Raw genomic sequence first — 18,001 nt, forward strand, 5'->3', positions numbered from 1 at the left:
TTAAATGCTTCCATTTGAGACTGTTTGAATTGTTTTTGTAGAACGACATAGTTCACAAAATACAGTGACAAGAGATTCGGTATTATCTATATAATTTATCAAGATGGCTTTGAGAATCAAAGTCTTCATTCTGAGCATCACTGAGTGCAATGCACAACTTCTTTATCACAGTATTAGATCACAAACTCTCCACTATCCAAGCATCGTATCCAGGTGGGGCTTGTGTCTGCCCTGACTCAACATAACCCACTGTGAAGTCAATGAGACTACTACTGTTGACCTTAACAGGAGGCAGACTAGAGTGAAAAAAGCAGAGATGGAAAAAGTATTGATTAATCAAGCCCTTTTTCCCAGCTGAACTATGATACTACAAAAAGTATCACAGTTGAAGGGGCTTCTTCCTCTGTACTGTGCTAATCTGTATGTAATAACAAGTTTGCAGTGAATATTATGTTCATTCCAGTGTAAAATTTATTTTTTAGCTAACAAACCTATTGAAGACATTTACGTGATCATTTTTTATTGTTTTATAGTCTTTTGTAAGTGCATTCTTAGGACACCCTATTATTATAGAAACCAAAAAAACCGGAACTTCTTTTCCTGCTCATGTCACTCTAAGAAGTATTGTGTTCTCTGTGTGCTTTATCAACAAGATATTAAAAGGATAATGAATTGAATGACAGTCAAAGAATGGATCTCCACAGATCAGTTTGGCCTTAAACACATTCAAATCTGTTCCAGATATAAAATTAACTAACTCTTCCTTTTCTTCAGGTAGAGTATTAGTGACAGCCATTGAGCTGATCAGCATCAAAAAGAAAAAAAAATAAAATAATAAAAAAAAAAAGGTAAATTGCAGCTGGAACTTGCCACTAGTGTTTCACGTATTTCTGGGTAGTCTTGTCAGTTCTAACTGAATCTATTACTAAAATAGAAGTTTGTTTCATGGAGAAATGATAGTATGTACTGTCCCCCATGTACTGTCCCCATTATAAAGAAAGAAAAGCTGAATTAGAGTTTTGAAATGAGTTATTAAGAGCAGGAGACGAAATATGATTAAGATAGCTTCCCATTTTTGCATATGCAATACGAGATAAATATCAGGTCCACTTTCCCACTAAAGAAAATAAGTAGAAATGCATGCACTGCAATTTGTTAAAAATCTAATTATTTTGTTTGATAAGAAACAAATCTTCTCCTTGAGTGCTAATTGCCACATACTTTCTTAAAGAGGAAAGAAAAGACAATTTCTAAAAGAAAATTTAATGTCACAAAAATTTAAGATAGCTTAGTCTTGTTCCTCATTTCTGCTTCATTAGCTTCCTTTTTTAAATATTGTTTAAGAAATTTCACACTTTAGGAAAAACCCTTCTGTATTCTGTAATAAAACAGACTTGACCAGATGTTGCATTAAATCACTAAAGGAAAGTAAACACAGATGGAAATATCAGGTTCTTGTCATATGGAGAAGAAAGGTGGGCATCACACTGGACTGTTTAAACACAGATCTAGCATGTCAGAAACATGAAGCAAATCACTCTATTTACACCTCTAGACTTGTTCTTCCTTTTAGCATCACACTTGGAAAAAAATATGGTTACCACCTCGAAACAGCTCAATAAAGATCTTCTGAAAACAATAGGACATTTGAAACATCTGGGCTACATGAAGAATCTGGTTGAGCTGTTTAACCTAAAGAAGAGAAGACCAAAGAGGAACTTGATAATAGTTTTCTAGTATGTACAACACTGCTGTAAAGAGGAAGAAAATAATAGGTGATCTTTAGTCATGGTGTATAAGAGAAGAGGTAATGGGCTTGTACTGCAGAATGAAAGATTCAGGTCAGACACAAGGAGAAAAAGACTGTTTTCAGACTTGTGGCTTCGGAAGTCAATAAAAATAGGCATATGGATCCCTGTCACAAGAGGTATAAGCTTAGTGGATACTGTCTTAGGAAAGAGAAATGGACAAAGAGATTTCAAGATGGTTTCTGTGTTTACTGGGTCACTAGGGAGATGCATCAGTTCAAAAAGTATGCTGTCTTTCACATGAATTATAGAAGGCCTTTAGTCTGAGCAGTTTTTCTAATTTCAGTTAAGCAGAGAAAAAATGGTGCCTATTTGCTTTCAATTTGCAAGTCCCAAAACACAAACAACATCCTGACACAAGATAGCCCTAAACCACCTGCTTAAATTCCTCCCTGTTCAGGAGACCATTCAAGCAGGGCTCAAGCATATTTAGTTGTTCTTCTGCATCAAAGATCTGAATCTGTTCTGCTTCCTGAAACAGAATCATTAATGCCCAACACAAGCTTTTTCAATTAACGGCAACTCATTATATTGTTATCTCTTTTTAAAAAATATGTATATCATCCAGACTACCTTTCTTATCTATGTGGTTCTTGCCATCTGCTTACAGATATTTTATGTTATCAATTTAAGATGCACAAATTACTTGAAGTTAATGAAAAATAATTAAGAAAAATGTTAAAAGCTGTATTAGTAACAAGTCTATATTATATGCAAATATTGGATATTAATGTTGTGTATCAAAAACTTTGAGACATTTTATTCAATCAATATTAGGATTAAAGCACTTTTTAAATACAAACTTAACATAGTATATATTCTATATTACCAAAGGAATCATTATAATATAGCATCTAATCAAAGAAATTCTACAGATGACAAACCAGTAGTAAATCGATTACTTCACCTACAGATGAAATGTAGTCATTCAATTCCATACAAGCAATATTGTACAAAAGAGATGGCCTTGCTGGGGTTGCCTTTTTGTGTAATACAGATGTTGAATGAGTTCAGCTCATACAGAAACAGAAAACTGTATAAAATTGTAATTCAAAATACCAGAGAATATCTGGACCTTGAGCTTTACTAACCTTCATGTTTAAGTGCATGGATTTTAAGAATGGTTGCATAGATCAGTAGGCTCTCTTTCAGTAGCATTTAAAAAATAAAGGGGCACCCTTGCTAATATTTCACATTATTAGCATTTAAGAGTAAATCACATACCTGGTTTTAATGTTTTGATTGCCACGGGGGTGGTATTATTCCACAGTCCTTCCCATACCTCACCAAACTGACCAGATCCTAATTTTTTCAAAAATTTCAGAGATTGTCGGTCTATCTCCCACTGATCGACAGTTTTATACGACAAATCAAAAATAGTAGGAATTTGTACCTGGCAAAAGAAAATAAATAATACAGTACTTGAGACTTCTAATATTTTTTCAACAGCATATACAAGTCATTGTTAACTATGTCATGTAAAGTTGCAACTGATATAAATAATACTTCCTTAGAGTACACACACGTGATAAAGTAAGCCGAGAACATAAAATACAGCCCACATCCTGGGTACTTTTGTTAGAAATAAGAAATACTCTAAAGAAAATATCCTGCCATTAAAAGTAAAAATTAGAAATCATGCCTCTAGCAAGCTTTTTGAACAGTGATGTATTGCTTGCCTGAACCTTGTGGTTTTGTCTTAGTAATTACTTATGGACAGCTAGAGTTATGAAGCTGGAGATTTCATCTCCATATACATTTATAAAAAGGTATTCATAAATCATGATTCGGCATATTTTCTCCTCCAGCCACACAATGACTTGTTCAAAATGGCATGGTATTTTATTTTATTATTAACATGTCAGCTTCAAGAATGAAACTGTAGCACTACCCAGCACTTCCTGAAAGTAAATAATCATCGACATTTTGAAATGGTAGAAGCAGATACGGGGTTAACACCTTCTGACTGATATCTGACGAATTAGCTTACGAAAAATATGTTGCACAATGTAAGATCCACTCTTACCTTTAGGCATGGCTTTCTGAGAACCACGCAGAGGCCATCACTGTTCTTACTGTAATAGTCAACAAACTCATTCAGAGTTTTGAAAGTTTTCCTTTTGCTTAGGAAAAAGCCTCCTTCATCCAGCTTTCTGATCCTGTAGTGCTTCACAGATACACCATCAAAAACTAAGAAGATTTAAATATATTAAGTTTCCAGGAGTTATAGCAATGGTACAATATAGCTTACAGCCAAATCATCATAATTTTCCTAAATGTATTTATGAGAACCTCGAAATAAATTATTTTAGTTTCAAAGATGACAACTGTACAAAAATCTCTTTCAAACTAAAGCCCACTGTTTAGATAGCTTAACATATCTAGTGTATTGGTCTTCAACCATTCAGGTTCAGAGATTCTTGCTTGTACCATAAGAACTGACACAAAAATACATAAAGACTTCTTCTCTAAGGCAGCTCATATTTTCAATCTTTCAAGACACCAAAACCAGCCAGGAGCATCTAACTCACAGTAATCATTTAATCAGTTTTTAATATTTCATTTATCAGTGTTAACATTGCAAATAGCAGCTGCTGGGCTGGCAGGCTTTTTAGAGCAAACAGACATACCCTCCACATGGCCATGATTCTCTTGAAAGCACTCACATCTTCCATGGGTTTTATTGAGTTTTGTGCATGTTTGGAATATGTAAAAGGCCAATAATGCTCTGGTTTGAGTAGCTGATGACTCCCTTTCCATTGAAATGTGTTTTATTCTCATCTATTCTTTCCTAATCAACAAGACCTTCTCTCTTCGCCTCCTGTAGGTTATTTACCTGCATGTCATGACACCCAAAGTGTCCTTCCTTGTGACCGTCAGAGCACTCTTTGGAGGTGTCAGAAAGAAGGCTGGGCCACTGCATGCTGGGGCTAGACCTGGACCAGCAGGAGGCCAGAGATGGACAAAAAAATGCACTGTCCTAGTATGTTATCTAAGGAATATTAGGCTTGTAATTGGCATTTCTGATGGCTTTGTCATATCTGGCTTAGAGGGGTGGTCTCCAAAGCAGAGTGTGTGCAATCCAGGGAGTGCACAAGACAATCCATTGGGGTGTGGGAAAAAAGTATTTTTTGTGCAATTAATAAATAAAATAAAATAAATATTTTCAAAATACTTTTTATTTCATCTTTATCTCATCCTTTTTTAATTTCTCTTTTTGTGTATGTTCTATAATGTACATAATCTATCAGTACAGTAGTATATGTATATCATTTACAAATAAACAAACAAACAGATATCAGGGGTTAATGATCAAAAATCTTTTTACTGGTAGGGGTGCACAATCAAAAAAATTTGGAGAAGACAGGCTTAGAGTTCTCCTTTATAAAGGAATATCAGCAGCAGCAACGGCCAGCTGAGCGTCAGCAGAGAGGGCACTTCTGAAGAGCTGGAAAGGGATTTAGTCTCTCATGTGGGCTGTCATTTAACATGACACTCCATGACTGAGACATCACTGTCCATTTCCGGTGGGCAATGGAGAGCCTATGTTACACACTGAAGGTAACTGATTTAACTCCTACCAGAGGGCTATCCCACCCTGTATTTAATGAAACAACACAGTGCTTTTCCATGATGAGTGAGAGAGCTCTCAAGGGGAGGGGGATGCTCCAGTTGCCATCCTGGTCCTCATCACCCAACATTACAGCAGGTGGCTCCTTCCACACCCATTGATTTCAGAGATTACCATTACTGTCCCCTTCTCAGGGCCCTCATGCAAGATGGAAGTCTGAAAAGCAAAAGGGAGGCATAGGGGAAAGGCCTTCTGTTGTTTACCTCCAATATACCTTTTAGTAGCCAAAATTCCAGCAAACATATTCAATTTAGTCATGTTGACTAGTGGCTACTCTTACTTAAATAATTTAATGGAAATATTTTTCAATCCTAGAAGCAGCCTCAGTCTGTTACATTGGAAAATCTAATTATCTAAAAAATTGTTATTGCTCTCCCCTGGACATATTATAGCTGATAGATCCTTGATATCGTAACACTGCATGAATTTTGGCAATCGCTTTGGTTATACTAACAGAAGAATACACAGCTACCTACTGTGTGTAGAAAAAACTATAGAAAATTGTGGGTTGCATGCAATTAACAAAGCTGATATAAAGTACAATTTCTCTCACTGTTTCAGTGATTAAGTTAAAAAGAAAAATCTCTCCTTCCTTAAGTACTGCCACATATGATCAAATATTTTCCTACTGTACTGTGCGATTGTCACCCCAGGCCACCAGAGGGCACACAGGAGCTGTCGAAACTATTAGAAGAGTCTCTCTGCCACAGGTGATATTTTGAGAGCTGATTTACCAACTTACAGTTTGGCATGAGGACCAGAAATAAGAATATTTGTAAATATAACTCCACAGTATAAAGATAATTACATTGTATTTTTCAAATGCCATTTCTTTTTAATTTAACACCTCATAATTAGTATTTTTTAATTATAAAATGCATGTATATTTTTGTGATGTATCATTTGGAAATGGGGCTGAAGCAAAATGAAGTAAAGAGTAATTCAGCAACAACAGACTAGAAATGTAATGACTTTTCCAAAGCTCACAGTAAAGTGCATCTGGCCAAAGGAATTGCTATTTATGATGAATAAAAACCAACAGGATGACTGTGTTAATCCAGTCCCAGTTGTATATCACAAGTGATAGTAGTTTGACCACCTGCTTTATTTATTAGCAGCATTATAATTATTACTTGTGAAGCAGCTAATGTTAATGCAAGAGTTGGTTCGAAGAATGTGCTATAATTTCTTAAATGAGCCTCGTAGAAGCCTTATGATTGGCAGCATCCAGGTCAGGCGGTGATGTGTGTGGAGAATCTGGAGAAAATTTCTGCTCTAATACCGTCTTTGCTTGTGATAAGCAGCGGAGATTAGTGCAGTGTTTGACAGGGGGCTGTTGTTTACTTGTATCCCAGGGCTGGGTCTGGCTGGACGAGTCCTGCACCGCACACTCGCAGAGCTGCAGCAGGGTGCGGCTCCTCTGCCCAACACGACACAGAGCACGCGTCACTCAGGGAAGAGCTAGCCATAACCCCCTCGGTGCTTCTAGCCATCCTTACATCCGCGCCAGACTGTTTAACAGGACAGGATTGCAACTTCAGCTTCACACAGTTTGACAGCAACTAGGTTTGAAGGCGGCAGCGGTTGTCTCCTCGACTTGCCCTTCCTAAAAGAATCACCACTCCCCATGCGATTTCTGCATGGGTTTGGCTTAGCAGAAGCGTTCTCCTCTCCCTGCTTCCCATCTTCCTAAGACTGGGCCATGCAGAAGTATATTTTGCCACCCCAAGGATGAGAATAAAATAATTTATTACTCCTTTCCCAGAGCAGCAAAATTCATGGTGGCATCAGCAGAGTCAACATCTTCACCAAATGAACCGTGGAGACACTAAGGCACCGCTACCGCCAGTGTCCCAGCATCTCTCCTATCAGCAGTCCTCCCCCCGCACTGACAGCGCAGGGCTGCTGGCAAGAGCTGTGCTCGGTCTCCACGCCCAGGGTGGATGCGGGAGGAGGGTGGCTTATGAGATCACCCTCACCAGCACAGAACGGGCGCAGGGGCTACTCCGAAATTGTTCTCCTGCTACAGCCATCATTTTGCCACTCCTATCAGTCTGCTGCCTTAAACTATTACCTTTTTTTTCCTATGCTGAAAGCCAATCTGGCCTAGAGGAAACCACACAATCTTTTTTAGGAGCAGGGAAAAGGATGGAAGAAAACACAAACCATTTACATTGTCATTTAATGCAATCAGTCTTTCAGATACCGTTATTCAGTGAGGGGGGAAGTAGAGAGCCTCCTGCTATCATTGGCAATGACACTCAATTAAGCTGAGCACATCTAAATTATGGCTTTTAATTAAAAAGAGGCAATGTCTAAGATGGCACCAACATGTTTAAAATTTAATACATTTCACACCAGATGCTGGAGTCATCAACATAAAAATCTGTCGACAACATGTGCATTTTTAAAATGGGAAAACCTATTTTTAAAATGTCAAACACTTTAAAATGATAGCAACACATCTCAGTGGCCTATGTGGTTTCATGTGCTTTCCATTTAACTGTTCACAGTTGAGAAAAACCTTTCTGAATATGACTTTTTGTTTTTAATTTAAATAGTCATTTATCATCTAAATCTTCCAAATTGTGAGTTTTCTCATCAAGGCAAGTTAGAAGGGAAAAGTGTCATTTTAATGAAAGGTAGGGTTTATTTCTTTCTCTTTTTTTCCCTAAGGAGATCCATTTGTCTCCCTCATTAACACGAATTCTCTTATACATCGCCCATATGAGTATGAAATCAAGCATGAAAGTCATAAAATCAGTTTATGGATGCTTCGGTAAAAATTTTCCTTTTCTACTTCTTTTCCTTTTTAGCTTTATTGTACTTAAATGTTAGGCTGGACAGAGAGTTACAATATTTTCTTGAAGACCTTAATTCTGAAAGCCAGGTTGTCACTCTTCTAGTCGTTATCACCTATCCTGGAGTGAAACCAAAACAGCAACAGCAGGTAGAGGAAACCCAACCAGAGGATGGGAGTCTGGGGGTCTATTCTTTCTGCACTGAAAAAATTGGAAACAGAAATTAGGGATATATTCCAAAATATGAGATTGTGACTTCTCCCCTGTCAGTGTATCAGCTGCCATGGAGATAGAAGCCATCCAAGACCTCTTAAAAGAAATACTTCTGAATCACTGTTCCTCAAGGAAACACCACTTTTCTGCCTCAGCTTTGAGTGTCTCATAACTCCTTCTGATGGAACAAAGAGGAGAGAGTCAGAAAAAGTGTTTTCTCCATAGCATCTGGTGGACTAAACAACCTTCCTTCCAGTTAATTCTCCCCACAGTACAATCCACTACATCATTTGCTTTAGAATGCACTAGCTCTCCCAAAAGTAGACGTAAGTAATGAGATTATGGACATACAATGTCTGGACCATTATGTATACTAATAGGTTGGAAGCAAAAAAGCTTGCACAACACAAACAGACACCATTCAGTCAAGCCTATTCAGTAAGCAGCAAATAATATTTAGCTCTTCAGGATGAAGTAGCACGTTGAGGCTAAATTACGTTCAAGTCTGGGAAGCTGCTAAAAGATTTAGCAGCAGTGGTAAATCATGTCATTAATACTCACTGTCTACAGACTGCTTCAGAGTTTATTCTCTTTCTTTGCCTAAAAGAGCACAAATGTTTAATAAATCTGAGATGACACACATATACATGCATATATGCTCAGAGGACAACCCATCTTTGTGCATGAAGGAGGGCTGGCTCCTGTAGCTGGAGCCTTGCCTTCGCTTATATTATGTTCTTCAACACCACTCTTCCCTTCCTTCAACAAACAAACCAGCATGGAAGAAATCCACACTGATGGTTTCATATCTTACTGTTATCAGCTATAATCAAATCTCCTGTTCCCAAATAAGCTTGTATAGAAACCTGGAAAATGTCTACTACAAGCTTTTATAATTGAATCAAATATACTAAAACAGATAGAATATAGTTTCTATCCACGATTTGTAAGGAAAAAATTAAACAGCAGCATCAAAGGATGTTCTCATCCTACCACAAATGCCGGCCTAATATTTATTTTCATTCTCTTGGATTTTTCTCTGTGGTACTTCATAGGTTAAATAAGGTAGTGCTGCCTTCATGTTAGAGCAGTAGTCAGGATGCAGGGTGAAGAATTAAGATTTTGAACCTTTCCTAGAAGGCTATAGTTGGGGAATAACAAAAAGAAATTGCATTTGCACCCCTAGGTGCAAGCACAAGATTTTTCATTGATTTTTAGTAAGCTGTCATGTATTCAAGTGCCAGCATTAAGCAGATAATACAGGCCTATCTATCCTTCCCTGCATAACACCACACTGTTATCGGTCTAGCTCCGTCCTTGGATGAAATCAGTTCACTGATGAAGAACACTTGAAGGAAGCTGAAACCATGTAAGACAGGGATAAGTCAGCATATAGAGGGAAAGCATTTTGAGAAGTTTGTGGCTGTAATACAGTCTTTGGATAAAACGGTGTACACACAGGGGCCAGTTCAGTCACGGTTTGGGAGCAGTCTGATTTGTTGCTGATGTTAGTTTTCTTATCAGAGCCTTTTGGCAAGAACAAACTTCCTTGAGGGCAAACTGAAGACTATGGAAGGAACTTTCCCAGAATACTGTATTTATTTCATAAACTTCCCTGTATTTCACTCCACAGGCAACATATATTTCTTTGTCTTGGAAAGAAAAACAACCCTCCCATTACCACAAGACATTGCGGGTATATACCCTTTCCTTATGATTCGGAAAGAGAAACCAAGAATGTGTCAGAAGTTCATTAAGCTGCTTAATGTGTTTCTGTGTAATGCTCAGAAGATGACTGACACATAAACATCCAGGCAGAAGAGGAGTCAATATGAAAGAATCTGGTTATGCATGAGGTACCTCTCATTTTACTGACGTAATTCTGCACATGACAACTTACGGTTTATTCACAAACATCAAGAGTCTTCACTGGCGTATGGAACTATATAGGTAGAGCACAGTAGGAAGTTTGGGTGTATAGCCCTGTTGTCTCAGGGACAATATTATACTCTTGAGACACACTTGTGTGACAACTTTGACAAAAAATGTTCATGAAAAACAACCAATAAACAATCATGTTTACTATCTAATATGGCAAATATCTATGACATGAAAAAGATGACATGTACATGATATGTAAGTAAAATTATTATCAAATAAGTGTTCTTATTAGATAGTCTTTCAGATTCCAATAAAGGACTTCAAATACATTTCAAACACATCATCATCATAAATCTAACTTTTTACTGATGTTTACAACAAACTTTTCAATGAAGTATGACTGATTCTAAAGTACAGCTTTGAAGATCTTCCTATCATTTTGCCCCTGAAAACAAATAAATATAAACCTAAGGGTGTGCTCTAGCAGAAATCTCATTTTCTTAAACTGCAGATATCTGCCAACATGGTTTAATTTTTATTTTGTGTACTATTCAGAACAGTAGTGTACAACTGTAATGTATTTTTTGGCATTTTAATCATGAAAATAGTTTCTATTTTAAGGCAGCTGGCACACTAGAAGTACTAAGCATAAGAAAGTTAATTTCTGTTCTGAGCATGTTAATAAACAAAGCCTACGAAATAAATGTTAGTAAAAACCCAAATTACTCTTGCCAAGTTTTCTTTATGTATCTCCTGGGAAAGAAATATTATCATGAACTTAATTTCATTTTCATGCCCACAGTTTATCGTTCTCAAAAATGAGAAAGTCCAGATCACCTGAGAAATTTTTAAAACATTGCTTAAGATGAAAAACTAGAATATACCTGAAAGTGAGTATTCGCCTTTTAGACTTTCGCTTTCTCGAATTAGGAAGGCTCCTGCCTGGTTTCCAGGGTATGACAGTTGTCTCTCGGCATCTGCTCGTTTGATTGGGCCAAAAAACCATCTGAACAAATAAAAAACATTAATTTTACCAGTCAGTGAAACATATCAGGAAGACAATTTAGCTTTTATAAACATGCTGCATATTTACTAGAAGATAATCTGTGCTATGCTAATTAAATTCCAATAGCATAGGGGAAAAAAGCCAACAAGAACTACACAACAAATTTATTGCTAGAAAATATTGCTTACATATTTGAGTGAAATCTGGATTTTACTGCTGATGGAAAGTCCTACTGATTTCAAGGGAATGAGAATTCAGAAGTGACAGACTAGCCTTGTTCCATGAAAAATTCACCAAGAAATTTTGCCAAGGCTGCTGCAGCAGAAATTGATGCCAAGTCCATTGATGCCACTTGAACTATGAAGAGGTGCAGGTGTGTGCTAACATCCTGACATCTTAAAAGTCAAAGATCCCTAAAACTGCAGAAGGGCTCTCAGGTTCCAAGAGGTAAACCACCCTGCAGCCTTCCCCATTCCACTGTGTCCTGGTTTCGGCTGGGATAGAGTTAATTTTCTTCCTAGTAGCCGGTATAGTGCTGTGTTTTGGATTTAGTATGAGAATAATGTTGATAACACGCTGATGGTTTAGTTGTTGCTAAGTAGTGCTTACACTGGTCAAGGACTTTTCAGCTTCCCATGCTCTGCCAGGTGCACAAGAAGCTGGGAGGGGGCACAGCCAGGATAGTTGACCAAAGTGCCCAAAGGGCTATTCCATACCATATGGCGTCATGCTCAGTACAGAAACTGGGGGAGTTGGCCAGGGGGCAGCGGTCGCTGCTCAGGGACTGGGTGGGCATCGGTTGGCGGGTGGTGAGCGGTTGTATCACTTGTTTTTTCCTGGGTTTTGTTCCTCTCTTGCTCTCTTGTTGTTTTCCTTTTCATTACAATTTCTTTTTTTTTCTCCAATTACTAAATTGTTCTTATCTCAATCCACAAGTTTTCTTACTTTTGCTCTTCCGATTTTGTCCTCCATCCCACTGGGAAGGGAGGGTGAGCGAGCGGCTCTGTGGGGCTTAATTGCCGACTGGGGCTAAACCACAACACGCTGCCACGTTGATATCTCAAATGAGTTATTGGCAATTTTTCAGCTCTGCTGCTGCTAGACAAACAAAACCAATATGTCCCTCAAGGCACAGCAAAGATCTCAACATCCCTGTTCTGTAACAATCTACTCCATTCTACGCCATTTAAAACATATTATTCCTCTCTCACTAAACCCTGTAGTTTACAAGGACTTGTTCAAGCAATAGTTTTAGTTTGCTCCTCTGAGGGTACTATTTAGCTCTTTTGCTGCTTTGTGCTGAGCATAAATTAAATGGAAATAAGACTGAGATGAGTCAGCATTTTCAACTGGGGCGGCATTCAGCTTTCATCCAACAAACATACAAAGCTCTTTCCAAGATTAGCTCCACCCCTTCTTTGAAGCAAATGGTGATAAATAGTTATCAGAAATACGCCATATACTAATAGGAGAACTGCTTTTAAATTAATCATAGCTAAACCTATTATGCACATTTTTAAGATAAATCAATGTATTGCACCACAAGGAAGTTGCCTATTCAGCTAACTACTTGATTTGTCAATTACTGGTGAAAAGTACAGAAGGAGTCATCAACAAACTACTTTAGTATCTGTAAGGCTTGTAATCACCAGGCGGAATGGAGGAAATAAATGAGAACATTGGGCAACACCTTGGCTGAGCAAGCAGAGGGAATGAAAAATGGGTTTGTATGAATGAAGAGGAAATAAAAAGAGGCAAATACAGACAGCGCTAACCTACACTGAATATGCTTTGTTAACAAAAGAAAATGAAATCCAGATATTCCGGACTGCATTCCTGTCCTCTGACTTGAAGATGATTTGGATAAAATAGGCCTTGATACATCTTTGGCAAGGAAATCTCATTAGAAAGCTGGAATGTGTTAGTAATAATTTTAATTAGTTAAACATGTAAATTAATTCAACTAATTAATTAAATTATTTCATTAATTAGACTGTAGAAAACTAAGTCATCAATAAATGTTCAAATCCTTGACTAAGGTTCTCATCAAAGGAATGAGAGGACAGAGTGCAAGTTCAACTCTATTCAAGTCCCAAAGTAAATTTATCTAATTTCTTTCTGAAATTTCTAAATACAACTGCTCTGAGAATAACATCTGAAAACTAATAAACTATATGATCTGAAAAAAAATGGAACTGATAGTTTTCTCCTTGAGTTATAAGATATCACTTAGTAATGTCTAAAGTGACTGATTCTCGTAAGAGCGTACAAGAAAAGGTGTTTAATTTTGTGTCTCCTTTCTTCATGGGTTAAGAGGATAGCATCCTCTCAAAAGGATTTAATTTTGTACCAAAGCCAAAAGAGCTTCCCATTAGCAGGGTTGAATTTTATGTTCTGGAGAGTCAAAAGTATAGTCTTTACATGACCCAGTATTTGTACATACACTACTAGTAGCTCATATTACTAAAGCTGAAAACATGAGCAGTAATACAATGTATGTGACAAGAGAAAATTGTTGGTTTATTTGGGAAATAAAATTTAAAGCAGTATTACACTTGTGTATGTAAGATCATGTCTACAATACAGAATATGATTTTGGAAAAAAAAACAACATAAGTGCATACTGTATTTAGGCACATGTATCTGTTCCTTTGACTTCAAAATATTTAAAATTATATGTTTATTTTTCTTGTTGGGAAAACTTCATTTAAATCAATATGAATTTACCATTAAAGATTATATGGAGGATATGTAATATGTAGGGTCTGGCTCCAGATAAACTTAGCAGTTAAAAAGATCCTGACTTGCAAAATAAGATAATTAGAGCAACAGTATTTGAGAAGGTAAGTGTAACTGAAGCAATTATTATGGAGAGTGAAAACTGGACATATATTATATATTACCTCATTTGCCTGACTTCATATGATTTGATTAAAATGTTTCAGAAAAATATAATTAAAATTACTTTTAATAGCATTTGAATATGGGATTCTTAGTTCAAAATCATTGGGTTTGCAGTATTAATCATACAGTACAAAAAGCAATACAGGTTGTGAAAAAATAACCCCTTAACCTCAAAGCAAACAATTTAATTTGTTATTCACTTTTCTTAACAAAAGCACATCTGAATTTAAAGTACTATTTCCATCATAAATGGAAGTTTAAATTCCTTTTATAAAGCATGAAGGGCTTATTTCAATTTCTAGTGATTGAACTTATGCTTCAAAAGGCTTAATATTTTACTTCATCCAAAAGTGTGTATTTTAGAGGAAAAAGTACTCTAAAGAGTAATAATGAATCAAAGTAATTGCTCACCATGAGATTTTGTTCTGTGGGACAGGAAGGTCAGAACAAAACAACACCCAATCCTTAGTAAATCTATTTGGTTTTTATAGCTCGAAGTTAGATGGAGGTTTTGAAACAGAACCCTTGGAAAAACAGGACTAAAACGTCAAGCACCATCCATTGCACAAGTTACTTGACTAGCACTTTCTCTGGTTTCAGTGTGCTATATTGGCACTAGACAGTTCAGGAGAAGGTTGAATTAGCAGTTCAGACACAGTTTCACTCTGAACTTCAGCTCGCAGCCAGATCACTTTGGGTCACGATTATCAACGCAGGATCAGCAGATTACCAGGTGTAACACAAATGAGTGCATTCAGACTTGGGCACAGTTTCCATTTCTAGCAGGGGCTGTCTGGTTAGCACAGCGGTAGTGCTCTTCTGACAGTGAGACCCCAGAACATGCTTTCTTGGCCAGCACTGCGTCCAACACCCCATCCTTTCTCCCTTTTCAGTGTAGGATGCCAGATCTGCTTTTGGGGGATTGTTTCTAGCAGCTTCCTCAAAATCCTTTTTTTCTACCATCATTCATAACTCTCAGGAACACCTTCATTAAAAATTCCAGGCTACTTCCAGGTTACTTCTGGCCACCTTATATAGGAGGACTTTGGGGACAGAAAAGAGGACTTTCATGTAGGTCCATAACAAACACAGTCCTTACTTGGTGCAGATGATGCCCAATCCTAGAGTACCAGTGAGGTGTGTTGTGGTCATTCAGAGCATAGTGATCCCATCTCTATTGGTCATCGATTCCACTGGCACATTTTTGACCACAGGATCGACAGCTGATGGACACATTTATCATAGCAGGCTTTGTCATGGGATATTCCCTGACTGTGACAGTATCATTGCTGAGACCCATACTCCTGTCCTATGATCAAGGAAAGCATATATCTTCATCAAGGTGAATGCTGGTGGTTATTCTCGAAGGGCAAATTTTTTAATAAACAGAGATCATGTCACCTGTGCTCACTCCTGCCTCCCTATTCAGTCCAGCTTCAATCAAAATGGAGTGATGAGTTCAACCGAAGTTGATGGTGTTACTTGGCTCCATCACCACCTTTGCTCAGGAGCCCTCTGTCCTCCAGGTTGCAATGCACTGCTGATCTCTGTCTAAATGTCAAAGTTCCATTTACCTCGCTCTGCTTTGTGTCTCCCTGTGCTTTGCTACATAAAAATCCACTAAAATAAAAATAGTTAGTTCTACTTCTGCACTTTTTTTCTTATAGCAGGAAGATATGGCAGGAACTTTTAATCTAGAAGGTGGAAGAGAGAAAGAGTAACATGGGCCAAAGGTATTGCATGCTGTGTAGCCACTGACAGAATCAGCAAAGAAAGATAGGGCAGCAAAGTTCTGCAATGCTATACCACTGGCAAAGTTTTCAGTGCCTGGCAACATGCCTAGAATAAGATAAAACCCCAGTGGAAAAAACAAAAAATCACAAATATCCCCATCCAAAAAAGAGTATGCAAAATGAATTTTCTTCCCTTCCATTCTCTTCCCTCCCATTAATGTAACATCCCTTTCATCAGCGCAATGCACTCATTCAAGGTAGAGATTGAAGATTTAGCAGAGGATCTCAACTAATCTGGGAACTACAGGATCTTTTTCTCTCCTGAAATTAACTCTATCCAACACCCAAAGTTAGATTATTTCAGTTTCTCATTCAAATTGCAGGACACTGGAGGTAAGATAAGGCTAAAGGCAGAGGTCTGTGACATACTCTGAATTTTGTGAATGCCCAACTAAAAGGGAAAATCCTGAGGGCTGAGTCAGCAGTAAGGTATAGCCACATGTAGAAACTGTGATCATTACAATAGGAATGAAGAGGGAGGCAAGGGGAGAAAAATTGCTGAGAAGGACTACATATCAAGGTCATTCAAAGAGTGTGGAGGCATAACAGAAGAAATAGCAGGAAATCAGTCACATGAAATTTATTTTCAAAAACACTGAAGATGTTAAAATGGACATCATGATCCTATCCTGCATCAGCACTTTGTGGCATGAGGGCATCTCACTTCTCATTTTTCATAAGTGCTTGCAACTGGGATTTACCCTCTCATGTTAGGGTAAATCTCATGAGACTGCTAAATCTCAGCAGCTGGGAGGATTTGTTGTGATTCCTGTGGTTCCCGACCAGAACTCTCCATTACGGAAGAAATGACGATGACAAACAGGTTAGCTGGCCCTCCAGTAGATTAACTGGATTGCGTTAACTGTGTCTGTAGTGCTAGGCTATGAGGAGAATAAAAGATTTTCTAGACTAAGAAGAGCAAAGAATTACTGTAATTAGAGCAAAAGTCTTGGGTGAGGACAAAGAAAAATAGATACTGTATATATTGAAACCAAATATATCCCAGTTTCTTCTGGAATGCAGAAAGCTTGTGCAATAGCTAAAACAAATAAAGAAAAGCTTCAACAATATATAAATGTTACATTTTAAATGCCTTAAAATCTGCAGTCATAAAAAGCTGCAGCTGCAAAGTCAAGAACCCCAAAGCTAGGAGATGGCAATATTAATATTGCTTTCATGGCATCCACTCAGCCATTTTCAGGAAAATCCAGTATGATACCATCTTTAATTACATGGCCACATCTACTGCTTCCTACAGTGTTAATACAAATGCCGCCCACTGCATAGTTACCCTCTATTTTGTTTTGTCATTGAGTAGATAGAGTTTATTTACTGTACGTTGTTCAGTCTCCGCTCTCAATACAAGTTATAAAATTGCATGAATGGTTAATTTCCTAGCAGCCTCTATTGTAGTGTTCATGACTATAATATCCAAATGCTTTACGAACATTCATTAATTTCTTTTTGTGGCACTTTTGCTTGTAAAATATTTTTTACAGCGGAGAAACATCACAGGAAGGGAGTAAGGCAATAAGGCATTATTATAAGATCTTTCTACTAATTTTGGATGTCCAGTGGGAAATGCCTAGGGCCTACCTGTCGGGGAATTTAGCATCGTACAGTATGTAGTAGTTTATTCAGAGAGCAATAGCTGCTAACTTCCGCGTCACAGGAGACAAGGAGAGGTGCACGGAAAGCTGAAGAGACAGAGAAAGAGAGAGAGAGAGATCCTCCAGGGTCTTATTCAGTTACTTTCATCATATGACCATCCTGTGATCACTGCCCTTACTCAGCACATGGAAACCTGAACAGGCTTGCATGTGCCACTCTTCACTGCCGTCATCCATGCGGGACAAAGAGGGCTGCTGAGCCAGCTTTTAATCCATGCCGGGTTTGCAGTCTGCTGTGGGTAAACACGAGTGCAGAAGCAGGGACAGGAGTTTACCAAGGGAGCCACCAGCACG

At 37.8% G+C, this 18,001-nt stretch overlaps 1 protein-coding gene across 1 annotated transcript in view; it reads right to left on the minus strand.

The window, feature by feature from the left end:
- Positions 1-18,001, minus strand: part of FRK (fyn related Src family tyrosine kinase) — a 52,852-nt gene that overhangs the window by 18,557 nt on the left and 16,294 nt on the right. Inside the window, exons 2-4 of the mRNA XM_075498602.1 lie at positions 11,219-11,340; positions 3,835-3,998; positions 3,033-3,201 (exon numbers count right to left, since the gene is read on the minus strand). Of these exons, the coding sequence (XP_075354717.1) occupies positions 3,033-3,201; positions 3,835-3,998; positions 11,219-11,340 (455 nt within the window). The remainder of the gene's footprint in view (positions 1-3,032; positions 3,202-3,834; positions 3,999-11,218; positions 11,341-18,001) is intronic.

This window comes from Mycteria americana, chromosome 3, assembly GCF_035582795.1.
Source record: "Mycteria americana isolate JAX WOST 10 ecotype Jacksonville Zoo and Gardens chromosome 3, USCA_MyAme_1.0, whole genome shotgun sequence".
NCBI lineage: Eukaryota > Metazoa > Chordata > Aves > Ciconiiformes > Ciconiidae > Mycteria > Mycteria americana.